We start from the raw sequence: 17,898 nt of genomic DNA on the forward strand, positions 1-17,898 counted from the left end.
GAGGTCTGGACAGAGTAGATAGAGAGGACCTGTTCCCACTCGTGAAAGGATTGAGAATGAGAGGGCACAAATTTAAAGTATTTGGTAAGAGAAGCAAAAGTGACATGAGGAAAAAATGTTTCACGCAGTGAATGGTTAAGATCTGGAATGCGCTGCCTGAGAACGTGGTGGAGGCCTTAGGGTGGCACAGTGGCGCAGTGGTTAGCATCGCAGCCTCACAGCTCCAGGGACCCGGGTTCGATTCTGGGTACTGCCTGTGCGGAGTTTGCAAGTTCTCCCTGTGATCGCGTGGGTTTTCGCCGGGTGCTCCGGTTTCCTCCCACAGCCAAAGACTTGCAGGCGGATAGGTAAATTGGCCATTGTAAATTGCCCCTAGTGTAGGTAGGTGGTAGGGAATATGGGATTACTGTAGGGTTAGTATAAATGGGTGGTTGTTGGTCGGCACAGACTCGGTGGGCCGAAGGGCCTGTTTCAGTGCTGTATCTCTAAATAAATAATTTTTAAAAACTGAACCATTCAAAAAGAAATTAAACATATTTATATGAAACGGAAGAATGAGAAGACGGGAATGAGGGAGTTGCTGTTTCAGAGAGCCGGTGCGGGCATGAATGGCCTCCTTCTGCGCTGTAACAATTCTGTGATCATGCCCTACACTAAATCCACTTGCCCAACATCTGAGTTCTTGCTGACATACTCTGGTTCACTTTCTGCCAATCTATTAAATTCAAACTTCCTGTCCTCCTTTTCAAATCCTTTCATGGCCTGCAAATTTCTCTAGAATTACAATTTCCTCCTGCATCCTTCAGTTCTCTGATCTGCCTTTTGTGTCTGTCCTGTCTTTGCATCCCCATTGCTGGTAGAGCCCTCTGCTGCCTTGGCTCTACAATATGGAACTCCCCTTCACCAATCCATTTCAAAACACATTTTTTCAACCAGGCTTTCAATCACCCCTGATCTTTCACTTCTGTCAGTACGCATTTCTCTGTCTACATTTTTAAAGCACCTTGCAATGTTTTTTTTATTTTAAAGAGGCTATATAAATGTCAATTACTTTCATTTGACCATGGAAGGTATCCAGCTGATTATCTTCTTATTCTCACCTGACATCTCCATATGCACTTGCATGCTGAGCTTTTCTGTTTCTTAGTCCAAGGATGCTGAGGTCAATTGGCTAACTCAGCTACAGATGGAGGATTGATCCTGTGACTTCATTGTTGCTAAGACTCGGTACCACATCTCTGAATGCATCTTTGCTTTGATGTTAGTAAATCAGTAATTTACTTTTTTTATATTAAAATGTACATACTCCTGTATCTGACTGACAAAATTGAAGCCTACAGCAAATGATGATTTTAGGGCCCCAAACTAATCGCTCTCGTAACCTCAGAGCACACCTAAGTGAACTATCCCTTAATGTTTATTAGTGCAGACATTTAGAGAGGTCAATTGAGTTAGAAGATTGCATTTGTGAAGATGATGTGTGTTGTACCAGAATGCTGAATAGCTTTTGCAAAAGAATTGAATTTTACGTTAAACAGGACTGCTTTGGAACTTGATTTTGTTTATTTTTACTCTGCACATTGCTGAAGGTGCATAGAGCTGGGAAGCAATCTGGCTTATTTCAGTTTCTAAGTAAACTACTAAACTTGCAAATATATGCTCTTGGACTAGGCTAAGTGCAGTGTATACTTGCACTGCAATCACTGCACTCAAATTACTCCTGAGCTTTTGTCCTTGATTATTTATTTTCCATTTCAGGAAGATGTTTTCTACCTATTGTGGGAGTGAGATTTATGACTTGGCAAGGATGCAGGGTTATCATTTAAATGGTTTTCTTTCCCTGACCTAGAAGAAATATTTGGGATTTTGTCCAGTCAAGGTCATCCTGTGGGATTAGAGAAAGAAATACACCATCTTGAACTCTTGACTGTGTCTGGATCTATTCTCAGGGAACACTATCCCTTTTATATAAATCTATGACAAGAGATTTGAGAAATGAATTCTACATCCCTTCTTGGGCTTTGAGTTATTCCATGAATAAATGACTGTAAAGAGGACAATGATATGAGCTGTTGCTGCCTGAAGCCTGCAATCCCGATGGCGCAATGATTATTCAAACAAAGTAATGAATAGTTATATCTGGTTTTCAGCGCTGTTGGTATCTGACCAAATGCCCTGGCTCTTCAACTAGGTTTATTGTTTCTAGATGAAAACACAGCATTCTAGACTATTACAGTGTGAGGAAAGACTACTTTTTTGCTAAAGGTAGACACCTAACCAAGCAGTTTCAGCAGTGGAAAAGCATAACAGTAACCACTGCCTGCCACAGCACAAGTGCCCCTGGAGTTCTGCGTCTGCCCATAAAACTGGAGCTATATAGCCATATTCATATTCATATTGTAATTGTGGAAAAATCTGCAGGAATGTTGATGTATATGAGGAGTGGAAAAGTTGTAAAGCGAAGAAACATTTGAATTAAGAGCCTGTGGGAAATGGTGTATTAGAATAGCGTATCCTTAATGTGATACAGAAATGCTGCACTGAACTTGAATGGGTTAATTACTATGTATTGTGAATTCTTTTCCAGGGGGAATTCCATCTGTAGAGCCTTTTCGCAGGGGTCTCAATGAACTAATGACTGTCTGTCAACATGTGCTGAATACATTTGAGGTGAGTCTCAAATTCATTTAAGAGACTTCCTAGCAGTGGGCTGCAACAGTAAATATGTGATTCTGCAAATTATCCAAAAATCATTTGATTGTACCTGAGGCTATTCAGTTACTGGTTGTTATCATTGCCTTGCAGTGGCTATATGTTTAAAACTAGGGTTTTTCTGTATAAATAAGCACACTAAATATCAATAATGGTGACCATGAAACTACTGGATTGTCACAAAAACCCATCTGGTTCACTAGTATTCTTTAGGGAAGGAAATCTGCTGTCTGTACCCCTTCTGCCCTATATGTGGCTCCAGACCCTCTGCAATGTTGTTGACTCTTAAATGCGTTCAAAAATTGCCTAGCAAGCTATTCAGTTGCGTCAAACCACTATGAGAAAGTTGAATAAGAATAAAACTGGGTGGACTACCCAGCATCGATATAGGCACCGGATATGACAAAGATACTTCTGCAAAGCCCTCTTCACTAACATCTGGGGATTTGAGCCAAAATTAGGGGAACAGCCTGATCTAGTCATACTCATTGAATCATACCTTACAGCCAATGTCACAGACTCCTCCATCACTATCCCTGGGTATTCTAGCTGCAGTTTAACTAGTGTTTTGTACAGTTCCAGCATAACCTGCCTGCTGTTATACTCTAGTCCTTGGCAAATAAAGGAAAGTATCCCATTTGCCTTCTTAACCACCTTATCCAGCTGTCTTGCTATCTTCAGGGATCTGTGAACATACACTCCAAGGTCCCTCTGTTCCTGTACACGTCTCGGAATCCTACCATTTACTGTATATTCTGTTGCCTTCTTTGTCCTCCCCAAATATTTTGGGCAAAAGATGCAGGCGGAATATGAGGAAGCATCTTTTTTCCGCAGTGAGTGGTAATGACCTAGAACTCCCTGCCCTTAAGATCAATGACTTCAATAAAAAGTTGGATGGCCACCTGAGGGAAGGGTTATGAGAATCGAGCCGGGAGGGGGACTGACTATATAGCTCCCTGGAGAGCTGGCATGGACTCGATGGGCCGAATGGCCTCCTTCTGTGCCTAAACTACTCTGACTCGCACTTCTCCCGATTGAATTCCATTTGCAATTTTTCTGCCCACCTATACATTATCTTTGTGCAGTCCACAGCTTTCTTCTTCACTATGAATCACATGGGCAATTTTGTATCACCTGCAAACTTCTTAAACATGCTCGCTACATTTAAATCTAAATCATTGATATGTACAACGAACAGCAAGGGACCCAATTCTGAGCCCTATGGAACCCTGCTGGATACAGCCTTCAGTCACAGAAACCTTCTTAACCAATCTCCCATGCGGGACTTTATCAAAAGCCTTGCTGAAGTCCATCTAGACTACATCAACTGCTTCACCCTCATCTACACATCTCGTCACCACTTCTCAAAATTCAATCAAATTAGTTAGATGATCTTCCCCTGACAAAACCATGCTGACTATCCCTGCCTCTCCAAGTGGAGATTAATCCTGTCCCTCAGAATTTTTTCCAATATTTTCCCAACCACTGATGTTAGACTCACCAGCCTGTAATTACCTGGTTTATCCCTACTACCCTTCTTGAATAATGGTACCACATTCGCTGTCTTCCAGTTCTCTGGTACCCCTCCTGTGGCCAGAGAAGATTTGAAAATTTGTGTCAGAGCCCCTGTTATCTCCTCCCTTGCCTCACATAACAGCCTGGGATACATCTCATCTGGGCCTGAGGATTTATCCACTTTTAAGCCCGCTAAAACAGCTAATATTTCCTCCCTTTCAATGCTAATATGTTCAAGTATATCACAATCCCTCTCCCTGATCTCTACACCTACATCGTCCTTCTCCATAGTGAACACCGATGAAAAGTAATCATTTAAAACCTCACCTATGTCCTCCGGCTCCACACAAAGGTTGCCACGTTGGTCCTTAATAGGCCCCGCTCTTTCCCTGGTTATCCTCTTAACCTTAATATACTTATAAAATACCTTGGGATTTTCCTTTATCTTGCCCGCCAGTGTTTTTTCATGCCCCCTCTTCGCTCTCCTAATTACTTTTTTAAGTGCCACCCTACGCTTTCTATACTCCTCTAGTGTCTCCGCTATTTTCAGTGCTTGGGATCTGCCGTAAGCCTCCTTTTTTTTTTCCAGATCCAATGCTCTATATCCCTTGACATCCAGGGTTCCCTAGGCCTATTAGTCCTACCCTTCACCTTAACTGGTACATGTTGGCTCTGGACTCTCACTATTTCCTCTTTGACTCCCACTGATGTGATATAGACTTTCCTACAAGTAGCTGCTCCCAGTCCACTTTGGCCAGATCCTGTTTTATCATATTGAAATTGGCCTTCCCCCAATTCAGTATCTTTTTTTATTTCTATTTTTTTTTTATTTAGAGATACAGCACTGAAACAGGCCCTTCGGCCCACCGAGTCTGTGCCGACCATCAACCACCCATTTATACTAATCCTACACTAATCCCATATTCCTACCATATCCCCACCTGTCCCTACCACCTACCTATACTAGGGGCAATTTATAATGGCCAATTTACCTACCAACCTGCAAGTCTTTTGGCTGTGGGAGGAAACCAGAGCACCCGGAGAAAACTCACGCAGACACAGGGAGAACTTGCAAACTCCACACAGGCCGTACCCAGAATTGAACCCGGGTTGCTGGAGCTGTGAGGCTGCGGTGCTAACCACTGCGCCACTGTGCCGCCCTGGGCAAATGAAGTTCAATCCAGAGAAGCGTGAGGTAATGCTAACCAGGCAAGGGAATACATACTAAATGGTAGATACTATGACGTGTAGAGGAACAGAAGGACCTAGGAGTGCATGTCCACAGGTCCCTAAAGGTGACTGGGCAGGTAGATAAGATTGTCAAGAAGGCATACAGGATACTTGCCTTTATTAGCTGAGGCATAAAATACAAGAGCTGGGAGGTTATGCTGGAGCTGAAAAAACGCTAGTCAGGCCACAGCTGGAATACTGCATGCAGTTCTGATCACCAGACTATAGGAAAGATGTGATTGCATCAGAGGGCACAGAGATGATTTATGAGGATGTTGCTAGTACTGGAGAATTTTAGTTAGGAGGAAAGATTGGATAGGCTAGAGTTTTCTTTGGAAGAGGCGGCGGAGGGGGGAACCTAATTGAGCTGTATAAAATTATGAGGGGTCTAGACTGAGTGGATAAGAAAACCTTATTCCCCTTGTTTGAGGGATCCATAACCAGGGGGCATAGATTTAGGATAAGTAGGAGGTTTAGGGGAATTTTTTTCACCCAGAGGGTTGAGGGGGATCTGGAATCTCTGCCTGAAATGGTATATGAGGCTTAAATCTACTAAATATGCACGTGAAGTGCCGTATCCTACAAGGGTACATACCAAGAGCTGGAAAGTGGGATTAGGCTGGATGGCTGCTAGTCAACCGCCATAGACATGATGGGCCAAATGGCTTCATTCCGTGCTGTAAATTTCAATGATTTCTATGATTAGGGTTCTTCCCAGGGAAGCTCCAGTAATGTAATAAAACTAATATTTTTTCTTGCTCCAACTTCACAATGTACTCAATGTCTATTGTGAATCACAGGAATTTCAAATTATTGATAACATCTGTCTAAAGATCAGAGATTCAAATTTCAGTGTTCAAGCACCAGGTTATGGGAGAATCCACACATGTCTAACAGTAGCCATGTAGCCATTCTGTATCCTGTCTCTGCACTGGAGATATTTTATCTAATCCCATTCCACTGTTCTTTCCTCATACCATTTTGCATTTTCCTTTGGATTTATCCAGCTCACTCAAATATTACAATCAATTCTGCGTCAACAACCATTTGTGGGAATGTATTCCACACTCTAACAAACTTTTATACAAAAACATTTCTTCTAATCTCCCCTTAATGCTTCTAATACTAATTATATGCTTATGCCCCTTCAATACCAAATCACAGACCAGTGGAAATGTCTTCCCATTCATCCCAAGGCCCTTTCAAACTCAGATCCCCCTTCATGGTCTCTGATCCACTGAATATAACCCAGTTTTTACAAGGCTCAAATCATAACTATATTCTCATCATTAGTATCATGCTAGTGAATCTGAGCTGTACCTTTTCCATGGCTCCATTATCCTGTTTACAATGGAGTTCCCAAAACTATACACAGTACTCCAACTGTGGCCTAAACAATGTTTTGTGCGTACTCTATCTCACTTTTTATATTCAATGTTCCTAGACATAGAACCCAAAACTATTTGCCATTGTATTGTATGGCTTTCCCACCCACACTCAAATCTCTGTTTCTCTACTCCATTGACAATGTTACATTTAGGATATACTTCTACTATGTATATTTTCCTCAAAATGTACTACTCATTTATCCATGTCAAGCTATATTTTTTCATTTATCAGTCCGCTCCCTAACCAATGCACATTCTGTATGTCCTGCATTCACGTTTGCCAAGTTTCTATTTCTGTACAGCAAGCATATTTTGGATCCCTGGGCCACAACACAACTATATCCTACCAATTCAAGAACCACTGATTTACCCCGTTCTTTTCACCTATCTCTTTGCCTTAATACCACTGGCATTGATGAAAACAAGTCTCTTGCGACACTCAAGTCCAGGTATACCACACTCAGAATTCCCTTTGTCTATGCAATTGTTAATTTCCTTGAAAAATTCAACTGAATTAGTCAAGCATGACCAATCTATGTTAACTGCCCCTATTTAGCTCACAGCTTTAAAGAGTTCACTAGCTACTGTTTCATTGTTTCTAGCAGTTTTCTCATCATCCAAGTGTTACGACCATGGCGGGAGGAGTGTACTGTCTTTTCTAGTTCCACTTCTCCAAATGTCACAACATCTATTTAAATGTTTACCCGGTTACAGATACAGCCAATCATATACGCTAGTTTTTAATCCCAGAATAAAATACACCAACCAGGTTTCTTTAATAAACAAAATTATCAGATTATAAAACAAGACTTAACCAGTAACGAAGCAAAGCATTAACACACATTAAAATAGGAAAGTTCCCTTTTTTTAAATTCCCCAATTACACACACATACATTGGAAAAAATACAGAAATTCACTCTGCAGAGATCTGTTACAAAAATAAACCAAAAAAAACTTCTTTGGCCAAATACTTGCTAATTCTTGATGAAAAAAGAATGATATGGAAGGAAGTCAGTTGTACCTTTTTGGTCTGGTATCTGGACATACAGAGACAGGTTAATGAGTTTGTTTCAGAAGCTGATCGTTCTGGAGATTTCGAGAATTATTCTAGTAGGCTTTCTAGGAGAAATGTGGCATCAAGATTTTTCTACCAGCACACACTTGAATCGCAGGAGTTTTTCTAGCTTCCCAGGAGCTATACGGCACCAGGGACTTTTTTCCCCCACACTGCATCTTGGCAGGATTTCTTCAAAAAGGTAGAGAAGGTGGTGAGCTGGGTGATTTATTTTTTCCTTGGCAGGAAAACACCAACTGTCTTCAAATAGCTTATACCACAACTAAAACTGAAAACAATGTTCAAACCCCAAACAGTGAGTCAATCTCCTGACCTCCATAACCTTTGACATGTGGCTTCTCTGTAACCATTTTTTATTCCCAGATCAGCAAGGGTTCTGTTGAGCCCAAATCACAGGTGGCCTCCAAACAGCATCTTGTCCTGTCAGTGAACTTGGTTAAAAAAAAACACATATCCATGGAATCTTCAGTTTTAACACAAGTCCTCAAAAAATTAATTAAGAAAAATGGAAACATTTTTGTAACATAAGTGACACTAAATGTTCTGTTCTCATTTGGTTTATCCCTTCCTTTTTTTCCAATGAGGTATCATTCACCACACTCCAGTCCTTTGGAGGAATTCCAAAGTTTGATATTGTATGAGGCTAATCAAAGACTGCAACATCCAAAAGATCTGGAAGTCCTTTATCACCAAGCATGGTCCATCTTTGTCCTTTTCCATAACTACCTTAAATCTTAGAGTTATTTATGGTCACTATCCCCGAAATGCTCCCCCACTGTCACTTCTACCACTTGTCCGGCTTCATTCCCTAGCATTAGGTCCAGTACTGCCCCTTCCCTTGCAGGACTTTCTACATACTGGCTGAAAAATCTCTCCTGTGTGCACTTTAAGAATTCTGCCCCTTTTAAGCCTTTTGCACTAAGACTATCCCAGTTAATATTGGGGAAGTTGAAATCCCCTACTATTATTACCCTATTATTTTCACACCTCTGAGATTTGCCTACATATCTGCACATCTGTCTGTTCCCGACTGTTTGGAGGCCTGTAGTAGACACGCAGCCAAGTGATTGCCCCCTTTTTGTTTTTAAGTTCTACCCAAATGGCCTCATTTGAGGAGCCTTCTAAGATGTCATCCCTCCTTACAGATGTCATTGACTCCTTGATCAACAGTGCAATGCCACTTCCTCTTTTATCCCCTCCCCTATCACGCCTGAAGATTCTATACCCTGGAATATTGAGCTGACAGTCTTGTCCCTCCCTCAACCATGTCTCTGTGATAGCAATAATACCATAATCCCATGTGCTAATCAACACCCTCAATTCATCTGCCTTACTAGTAAGACTCCTTGCATTGAAATAGATGCAATCCAACCTTGCATTTTTCCCTTGTGCCTTACCAGGTCTATATTTGCTCTGCCTTCCAGGCAGACTCACTTTCTGTTCTATATTACCCCCTACTGTACCTCCACTCTGTATCCCATCCCCCTGCCAAATTAGTTTAAACTCCCCCTTCCCCCCCCCCCCCCCCCCAAACAGAACTAACAAATCTCACAGCAAGGATGTTGGTCCCATTCCGGTTCAGGTGCCAACTGTCCAACTTGTACAGGTCCCACCTCTGCCAGAAACAGACCCAGTGATCCAGGAAACTAAAGCCCACCCTCCTGCACCATCTCCTCAGCCACGCATTCATCTGCTCTATCCTCCTATTTCTAAACTCATTAGCATGTGGCACCGGGAGTAATCTGGAGATTACTACCTTAGAGGTCCTGCTTTTTCATCTGCTACCTAGCTCTCTTAAATTCTTGTTGCAGGACCTCATCCCTTTTTCTGCCTTTGTCGTTGGTACCAATGTGTATCACGACCTCTGGCTGCTCGCCCTCCCCCTTCAGAATGTCCTGCAGCTGCTCCGTGGCATCCTTGACCCTAGCACCAGGGAGGCAACATACCATCCGGGAGCCACGTTTGCGGCCACAGAAACACCTATCTGTACCCCTTACGATAGAATCCCCTATCACTACAGGTCTTCCACCCCTTTTTTCCCCCTGCTGTGCAGCAGAGCCGTCCTTGGTGCCACGGACTTGGCTGTTGCTGCTTTCCCTTGGGAGTTCATTCCCCCCAACAGTATCCAAAGCGGTATATCTGTTTGAGAGGGCGATGGCCACAGGGGACTCCTGTCCTACCTGCCTGCACCTACTACTCTGCCTGATGGTCACCCATCCCTTTTCTGCCTGTGCTGCCATTACCTGCAGTGTGACCACCTCTCTAAACGTGCTATCCACGACATCCTCAGCATCACGGATGCTCCACAGTGAATCCACCCGCAGCTCTAGTTCCATAATGTGGGTAGTCAGTAGCTGCAGATGGATACACTTCCTGCACACATGGTTGTCAGGGACACTAGAAGCATCCCTGATTTCCCACGTAGTGCAGGAGGAGCATATCACAGGGCTGAGCTCTCCTGCCATGACTTATCTTTAAATTAATTTAGTTACTCCCTTTAAAAAGTACTAATTACACTTGGGGTCTTGTTCTACTCCAAACGCTACCCACTACAATCGAAAGTCCTTCATAAATTACTCTAATTTAAGTAGTACTACTCACCTTATCACTTGAGGTTTTAAAAAAAAAACGTTTCCCCTTTTTTAAGGGGAAAATGTAGCCAGCTATTCAACCATGATAGCCACATCATCCAAATAGATTGCGCAATACTCTCAGACTTCTCCGTCTCGCTCTTGCAGGACATGATGGTGCACAACTAGAGGCGGCAGGAGTTGCCTGGAGGGGGATAGACCATCCTGCATGTCCTAACTCCTATGTGTTGGCCATTATTGGGACGGCCATTGCTGAGGGCGGAAATGAAGCCATTGAAGTAGATGGTATCCTTATACCTAATCTTCCTTCTGACATCCCTCCTGCCTCGGAACAATAAGGGCATAACATGAAAATGATCCCAATTCTCACCACCTGTTTTTTGGGTTAGATATAATCAAAAATGTCCACAATAAATCTTTCAAATTAAAGAAAAAGCTTGTTTTATTAAATTTACATTGAAAATACAGTGTAATGAAAGAAGTTGTACATGTAACTGCTGATAGTTAAATTATGTGCTATTTGCAGTAACTACGCAGTGTGCGAGTATATATTTTAACTGCATTGGTTAGGAACTGCTTATTTTTCCCAACTTGAATGCAACATTGCCGAAATATACTTTCACAGGACTGTTAGCTTGTTACAAAGCATTCGATCGGACTGTCAAGTCACTAATGCTCATTAATTTCTTCTTTCAGGTCAGTATGAAGGAATATAAAGAGCAGCGTAAACGAGAAGAAGCAATGGATCAGTTTTGATAAGGCACATGCATATGTAATACTGTACATTTTTATATTTTGAAAAATAAACAGATTAAAAAAACAACTAAATTGAGATATTTTAATGGCCTAAAATAATGGAATCCCAGTCACACCAATTGGATGCAACTGATTGTCTGAATACAAAGTGAGTAAATATATAGATTCCCTGGTTGATCTTCCCTTGGTTTAACTCGGTGCTGAGTTTGCAATTCCAGATACACAGTGAGTCGCACTCAAGATTATGTTTCCTTGCGTTTAGATCTTTTCATTTTCTCTGATGCACTATATTTTCAGTTAGCTGCCAACTGCTTACAGACGGCAGGCATGCAATGTAACTTGCAGATGTAAGGGGGCTTTTGTGTTTATTCACCATATTTCCCTAGGCAAGGCCACTATCAGCCAGTTAGTGACACACAGCTTGGGCGACAAAAGGTAGACTGTGAACATCTTAGAATAAGAAGACAGTGAGTGAAAAATAGCCACCTAGTTAGCTTCTGGAGGTCAAAAAATGTTTAGATATTAAAATATGTTTTATTTTGCTGTTTGGGATGGTACAAAATATGAGTCCCCCTTTCATTGGACCAATAATGTGTGTGTGTGTGTTTATATAGAGTAAGACCGTGTGAATCATTACTTCTGCATTAATCAAAATCAAAGCAAATTAGTGATAAGAACTGATTTGACAAAAATATTGTAACAGATTCGGCTTAATGTGGTTGATATTGAATTTAATTGGGAGAAATGGGCTTTCTTTATTACCTGTCCCAGGTCCCACTGTGCATTCTTGCTTTTCCAGTTGTGATCGGCATGTCTCCTTCCTGGAGGAGCACAGCTGTATATATGATTTTCCTGGTGTCTGCTAACTCTAGGTTTTCACTTCAATCCAAAGAATTTATTAATTATGTGTCAGGTAGCTGTTTTTTAAGGTTAGTTTGTAATGTTTAACCATGATTTTATTTTGAACATTGATTGCAAATGCAATTGCTGTTTTCTTACTGAAAAATGTGCTGTTTGTAAACTGATAAGATTGTTGACACGCATGTTATTTATACAAAATATACAGAAGAAGGATTTGAGTAGACAACGGATTCAGAGAACATTTGATCTTACTTTGTTCATGGAATTCACACTCTGGTGCAGAAACTGGCCTGTGTATACCCATGCAACACAACTTTACAAGTAGCCATTAGGGAAGACAAAAGAGATTCACTTAAAAAGTGGGCATGCCTTCTAGGAGCAAGGCCTCTCCCAGGGGATTGGTGCATAGTTGCAGTCGCATGTCTCAACAATTTCGTAGAAATTTGGCAGTGCTTAAATGTCCCATGGTTAGAAATCTTTACTAAAATGAGGTTGATTTTCAGTTTCTGTCATTCCAAGGTAGTCTCTGGCCAGTAGGGTAACCTATTTGTATTTTAGTTTGATGTTCTCTTTCTCAATAAGCATTGAAGTGGGCGATGAATTAAGGATTTACCTTGATACTGAAGTGTAGGGGTCATGAGAGAAAACATATGGTATTCCTATTACTGCAGACATTCAAAGACTCGCAATATGCAGACAGACATCTGCTTTGGATTTTCCAAAATATAATGCATTAGAGTTCAGATATGAGACCAATTTTATGTGGCAGTGGAGAGCCAGGAAATTCTTTCCTACTTTTTAAAAAAAAAGTTCATGATGAGCTGTACTTGTTACTGAAGTGTGAGCTGCTCCGATCCAGGCCATTTGCATGGCCGTTGGCTTTCCACTTGGCAACAGCCATTCTCTCCTCCATTGGTGTGCTCAGAACTGACTGCTGACACCAGCAACACAAGCAGGACTGAATGGAAAATATTCAAACAAACTAGTAAGAAATTAACGGACGCAATCTGCACATTCTAACCTAAGCAAACCCAGTTTAGGAAGATTTAATATTTTGGTTCAATTTTCTCATTGCTCAAGAGGCAGATGACATGTTCTCAGCCTTTTGCTGTTCATCTAACAGCTAGAAGGTGCATGATTTTTCCCTCCTCTTCAGAGAGACACCTTACGATTATTTCTAAGGGCTTGTATGATATTAGAAATTATTGAATAGAGAATCAGCCCAAGCTACATCCAGTAAAAACTTGCATTTATATAGCACCATTAGTATAGAAAAGTCTTTAAATAATTTTACAGGGAGCAAGGGAATGAACTCGATTACAGAGCGAGACTCGAAGAGGTGACTGAAAGCTTGGCTGAAAAGATACATTCTGAGAATATTCTTATAGCTGGAAAGTAGTGGAGATGGGGGAGGAGTTTGGGGAAGAGGTTCGAAAGAACAGAGCGAATTTGACAAGGCTCTGCCACCAATGGTGGTATGAAGGTTGGAAGGGTGCACAAAAGGCTAGAGCTGGAGAACTGCAGAATATGGGAGGGAATTGTAAAATTGCAAGAGATTGCAGATATAGGGATTCAACGATAATGATGAGGATTTTAAATTTAATACCTTGGGTAAAAGGGAGACAATGTAGCCTGAAGAGAGATGGTAAGTGATACAGAATTATAGATGATTGAGTTTTGGATAAGTTGTAATTTATGGAGGGTGGAAGTTGAAGGTAACAGGTGAACGGCAGCAGAGATGTTGGAATGGGGTGAGGGAATTGAAAGTGAAGTATTGACAAAGCAAGTGGGAGAATTGCTTTTCCAGGGTTGTGGAAAGGTAGGGAGATGTGGGTGGAAATAGGGATGAGGAGTGGACAGAAAATGGCCTTGAGAGCTGAGGGACAGAAAATGGCCTTGAGAGCTGAGGAACAGAGAGGCCACAAGAGATGGTGAGATCAGGGTGTGGCTTTGGTTATGGTTGGGGGTAACTTATGTGCAGAATAGGAGTAAGCAAGAGTAAGAGGGTAGAGAAATTGGAGGAGAGCAGACGAGGGAAATTAAGGTAGAAGTTGAAGTCACCAAGAATGAGGAGTTGCTTTGATGCAGAGGCAAAGGGAGGACATCTCATTGAAAGAATCTGCATGGAGCTTGGGAGGGCTGTACATGACAAATTTTGAATGGAAGATGGTGAGGTGCTTAATGGAGAAGTTGGTGTCAGATGATTGGGGGAGAGACAAAACTATGACTTGGCAATAACAGCTGTACTGTTAATCAGTGGTATGGTGGGGCATGTTGATGGAATCTGTAACCAGGCAGAGGGTCCTTGATGTGAGAGAAGGAATTACCACCTAAAAACCATGTTTTTGTTGAAGCCAAAGTGTCAAATCCATCGACAATGTTATGGATGGCAAGGACCGGCTGCATTTTCAAGGTCAAATATGAAGTGGGGCTGTGATTGGTTATTTGCAATGTAAAGCCACTTTAATGGTGGTATGTCAGGTGCAACTTTTTTTTAATTTCCTGATTTCATTTGAGCTGCTGAATGGATTCTGAACACTTCTAGTGGAGGGAGGTTCTGTCACATGCATCCATTTGTCCGGTTGTGGAATAGTATTGTCAGGGTTTTGAAGCTTGTGAAATTCGGGAAAAAAACTGGTTTGAACATTTTTTCAAGTCTAAACTTACCTTGAAACAGTTCTTGAATTTTTGACTGACGAAGTACAATGTCACTGGGTTTATGCAGGAGTTGAGAGAAGCCATATTAATCCCAATATAATCCAGAACCAGAAGAAAACTGAACAGAAAACAGTGTTAAAATCAATTTTGTTGCAAGTTTAAGGTGTCCTTTTGTTGTTAACAATCTAACATCTTTATTTTCCTAGCACATGGGCGTAGATGCCGTGGGCTTTCTCCATATCATTTATTCCCTACCTATTTTCTAGTGAATTAAATTATAGTGGGATACAGTTAACCTACTGTTCTTCAATGCAGGAATTGGGTTCCAGTTAACTCTAAAGAGATTGAATGAAGACCTCTTCTCTGGCAGTTGTAAAAGTCTGAAATGAAATGATTATGGGGTAATCTTTTTGCAAATCCTAATGGCTGCGAGTACACAACCTATGATTGGTCATTCCACCACTCCCCACCTCCAATTTTCCTATCTACTTGGTTTCTTTTATTGGGACAAATTGAGTTTATTTTGCTGCTCTTAGCTTATTAATTTGAATTATCCAATGCTTCCATTTTTCTGAGAGCAGTAGACAGAGTGGCCACAATAATTCCGATTGTTGTCTCACTACAGCTTTGTTGACTAACTATTGCTTTATTGGACATATGCTACATAGATCCGGTTAAAAAACTGAATGTATGATTTGACTTGGAAATTGCTGCCATAAAGTTTGATATACTTGCCCTAAAGAGGCACATTGTCATGTTTCTGTTGAACCCAGACTGAGATTACACAAGTGGCCTCATCCCTTAAGCGTGTAGATGAACTAGGCGAGGTAGTTGACTCAGTCCAGCAGATAATACAATGGCTGCCGCCCATTGTGCTGGTGTGAATTAAACATTGGCTTCCTATATTATTGGATGTGGAAAAACCTACTCTGCCTGATGCACTCAATTGTCCAATACAGCTGTCTATTTACAGTTTGTTAGGGGCCTGAGCATAAAATTTAACTGAGGCTAATTAAGGCACCAGAAATGTAATTTATGGGATGTTGAGATTTTTTGACCATTTCTTCATGAAAAGTCCAGAAAAATTGGTTACTTTTAAATGTCTGTTCACATTTAGATAAAAAGCAGAGGTGACAGGAGGCCAATATGCTAACACATTAGACATTGAACGTGTTCTCCCAACGTCTGTAAGCCATAAACACATTGTTAGCCCGTGTCAGTAATCTGCAGACGCATTGGAACTATATCGCTGTTCCTTCACTGTCACTGGGTCAAAATCCTGGAACTCCCTCCCTAACAGCACTTTGGGTGTATCTACACCCCAAGGACTGCAGTGATTCAAGAAGGCAGCTGACCACCACGTTCACAAGGGCAAGTCCCTGGCCTTGGGTTCTGACTGGGAGGAGCTTAAAAAACAGAGACAGAAACATAGACAGGCAATTAGGTCCAGCCAAATCTGTGAGAAGTTTAGAATGCAGGATAAGTGGTTGGGAGTTATTTTGTTAAGTCTAGTAAGATAATCCTTTAATGTGGGAAATGTGATATTTTCATTATTTTGTACTTTTTTTTTATTTGTTCGTGGAATGTGGCATCGCTGGCTAGTTCTGCATTTATTGCCCATCCTTAATTGCCCTTGTGAACGTGGTGGTGAGCTGCCTTCTCGAATCACTGCAGTCCTTGGGGTGTAGATACACCCAAAGTGCTGTTAGGGAGGGAGTTCCAGGATTTTGACCCAGTGACGGTGAAGGAACGGCGATATGGTTCCAAGTCAGGATGGTGTGTGGCTTGGAGGGGAACATGCAGGTGGTGGTGTTCCATTACATCTGTTGCCCTTGTCCTTCTAGGTGCTGGAGGCCACAGGTTTGGAAGGTGCTGTTGAAGGAGCCTTGATGAGTTGCTGCGTGCATCTTTTTTATGGCACACACTGCTGCCACTGTGCATTGTTGGGTGAGGGAGTAAATGTTGAAGGTGGTGGATGGGGTGGCAATCAAGTGGGCTGCTTTGTCCTGGATGGTGTCTAGCTTCTTGAGTGTTGTTGGAGCTGCACCCATCCAGGCAAGTGGAGTATTCCACCACACTCCTGACTTGTGCCTAGTAGATAGTGGACAGGCATTGAGGAGACAGGAGGCGAATTACTCACTGTAGAATTCCCAGCCTCTGACCTGCTCTTGTAGCCACAGCATTTATGTGGCTGGTCCAGTTCAGTTTCTGGTCAATGGCAACTCCACAGGATGTTGATAGTGGGGTATTCAGCAAGGTAATGCCATTGAATGTCAAGGCGAGATGGTTAGATTCTCTCTTGTTGGAGATGGTCATTGCCCGGCACTTGTGTGGCGCGAATGTTACTTTCCACTTATCAGCCCAAGCTTGGATGTTGACCAGGTCTTGCTACATATGGACATGGGCTGCTTCAGTATCTGAGGAGTCGCGAATGGTGCTGAACATTGTGCAATCATCAGCAAACGTCCTCACTTCTGACCTTATGATAGAGGGAAGGTCATTGATGAAGCAGCTGAAGATGGTTGGGCCTAGGATACTACCCTGAGGAACTCCTGCCGTGATCTCCTGGGACTGAGATGATTAACCTCCAACAACCACAACCATCTTCCTTTATGCTCGGTATGACTCCAATCAGCGGAGAGTTTTCCCTCTGATTCCCAATGACTCCAGTTTTGCTAGGGCTCCTTGATGCCATACTCGGCCAAATGCTGCCTTGATGTCAATAGCAGTTACTCTCACCTCACCTCTTGAGATCAGCTCTTTTGTTCATGTTTGAACCAAGGCTGTAATGAGGTCAGGAGCAGAGTGGTCCTGGCGGAACCCAAACTGAGCGTGACTGAGCAAGTGCCGCTTGACAGCACTGTCAGTGACCCCTTCCATCACTTTGCTGATGATTGACGGTAGACTGATCGGGCGATAAATGGCTGGTTTGCATTTGTCCTGCTTTTTGTGCACAGGACATACCTGGGCAATTTTCCACATTGCCGTGTAGATGTCGGTGCTGTAGCTGTACTGGAACAGCTTGGCTCAGGGCGCGGCTAGTTCTGGAGCACAAGTCTTTAGTAGTATTGCGGAATGTTGTTAGGGCACATTGCCTTTGCAGTATCCCGT

At 42.1% G+C, this 17,898-nt stretch overlaps 2 protein-coding genes across 2 annotated transcripts in view; one reads left to right on the plus strand and one right to left on the minus strand.

The window, feature by feature from the left end:
- The window catches only part of polr1d (RNA polymerase I and III subunit D), a 63,971-nt gene extending 52,631 nt beyond the window's left edge, over positions 1-11,340 (plus strand). The window contains exons 4-5 of the mRNA XM_068047618.1: positions 2,588-2,670; positions 11,209-11,340. Coding sequence (XP_067903719.1) covers positions 2,588-2,670; positions 11,209-11,268 — 143 coding nt within the window. The 3' untranslated portion in view covers positions 11,269-11,340. The remainder of the gene's footprint in view (positions 1-2,587; positions 2,671-11,208) is intronic.
- The window catches only part of LOC137377689 (endothelin receptor type B-like), a 36,707-nt gene continuing 29,800 nt past the window's right edge, over positions 10,992-17,898 (minus strand). The window contains exons 7-8 of the mRNA XM_068047608.1: positions 14,797-14,905; positions 10,992-13,087 (exon numbers count right to left, since the gene is read on the minus strand). Coding sequence (XP_067903709.1) covers positions 12,941-13,087; positions 14,797-14,905 — 256 coding nt within the window. The 3' untranslated portion in view covers positions 10,992-12,940. The remainder of the gene's footprint in view (positions 13,088-14,796; positions 14,906-17,898) is intronic.

The sequence above is a fragment of the Heterodontus francisci genome, chromosome 15, assembly GCF_036365525.1.
Source record: "Heterodontus francisci isolate sHetFra1 chromosome 15, sHetFra1.hap1, whole genome shotgun sequence".
Classification (NCBI taxonomy): domain Eukaryota; kingdom Metazoa; phylum Chordata; class Chondrichthyes; order Heterodontiformes; family Heterodontidae; genus Heterodontus; species Heterodontus francisci.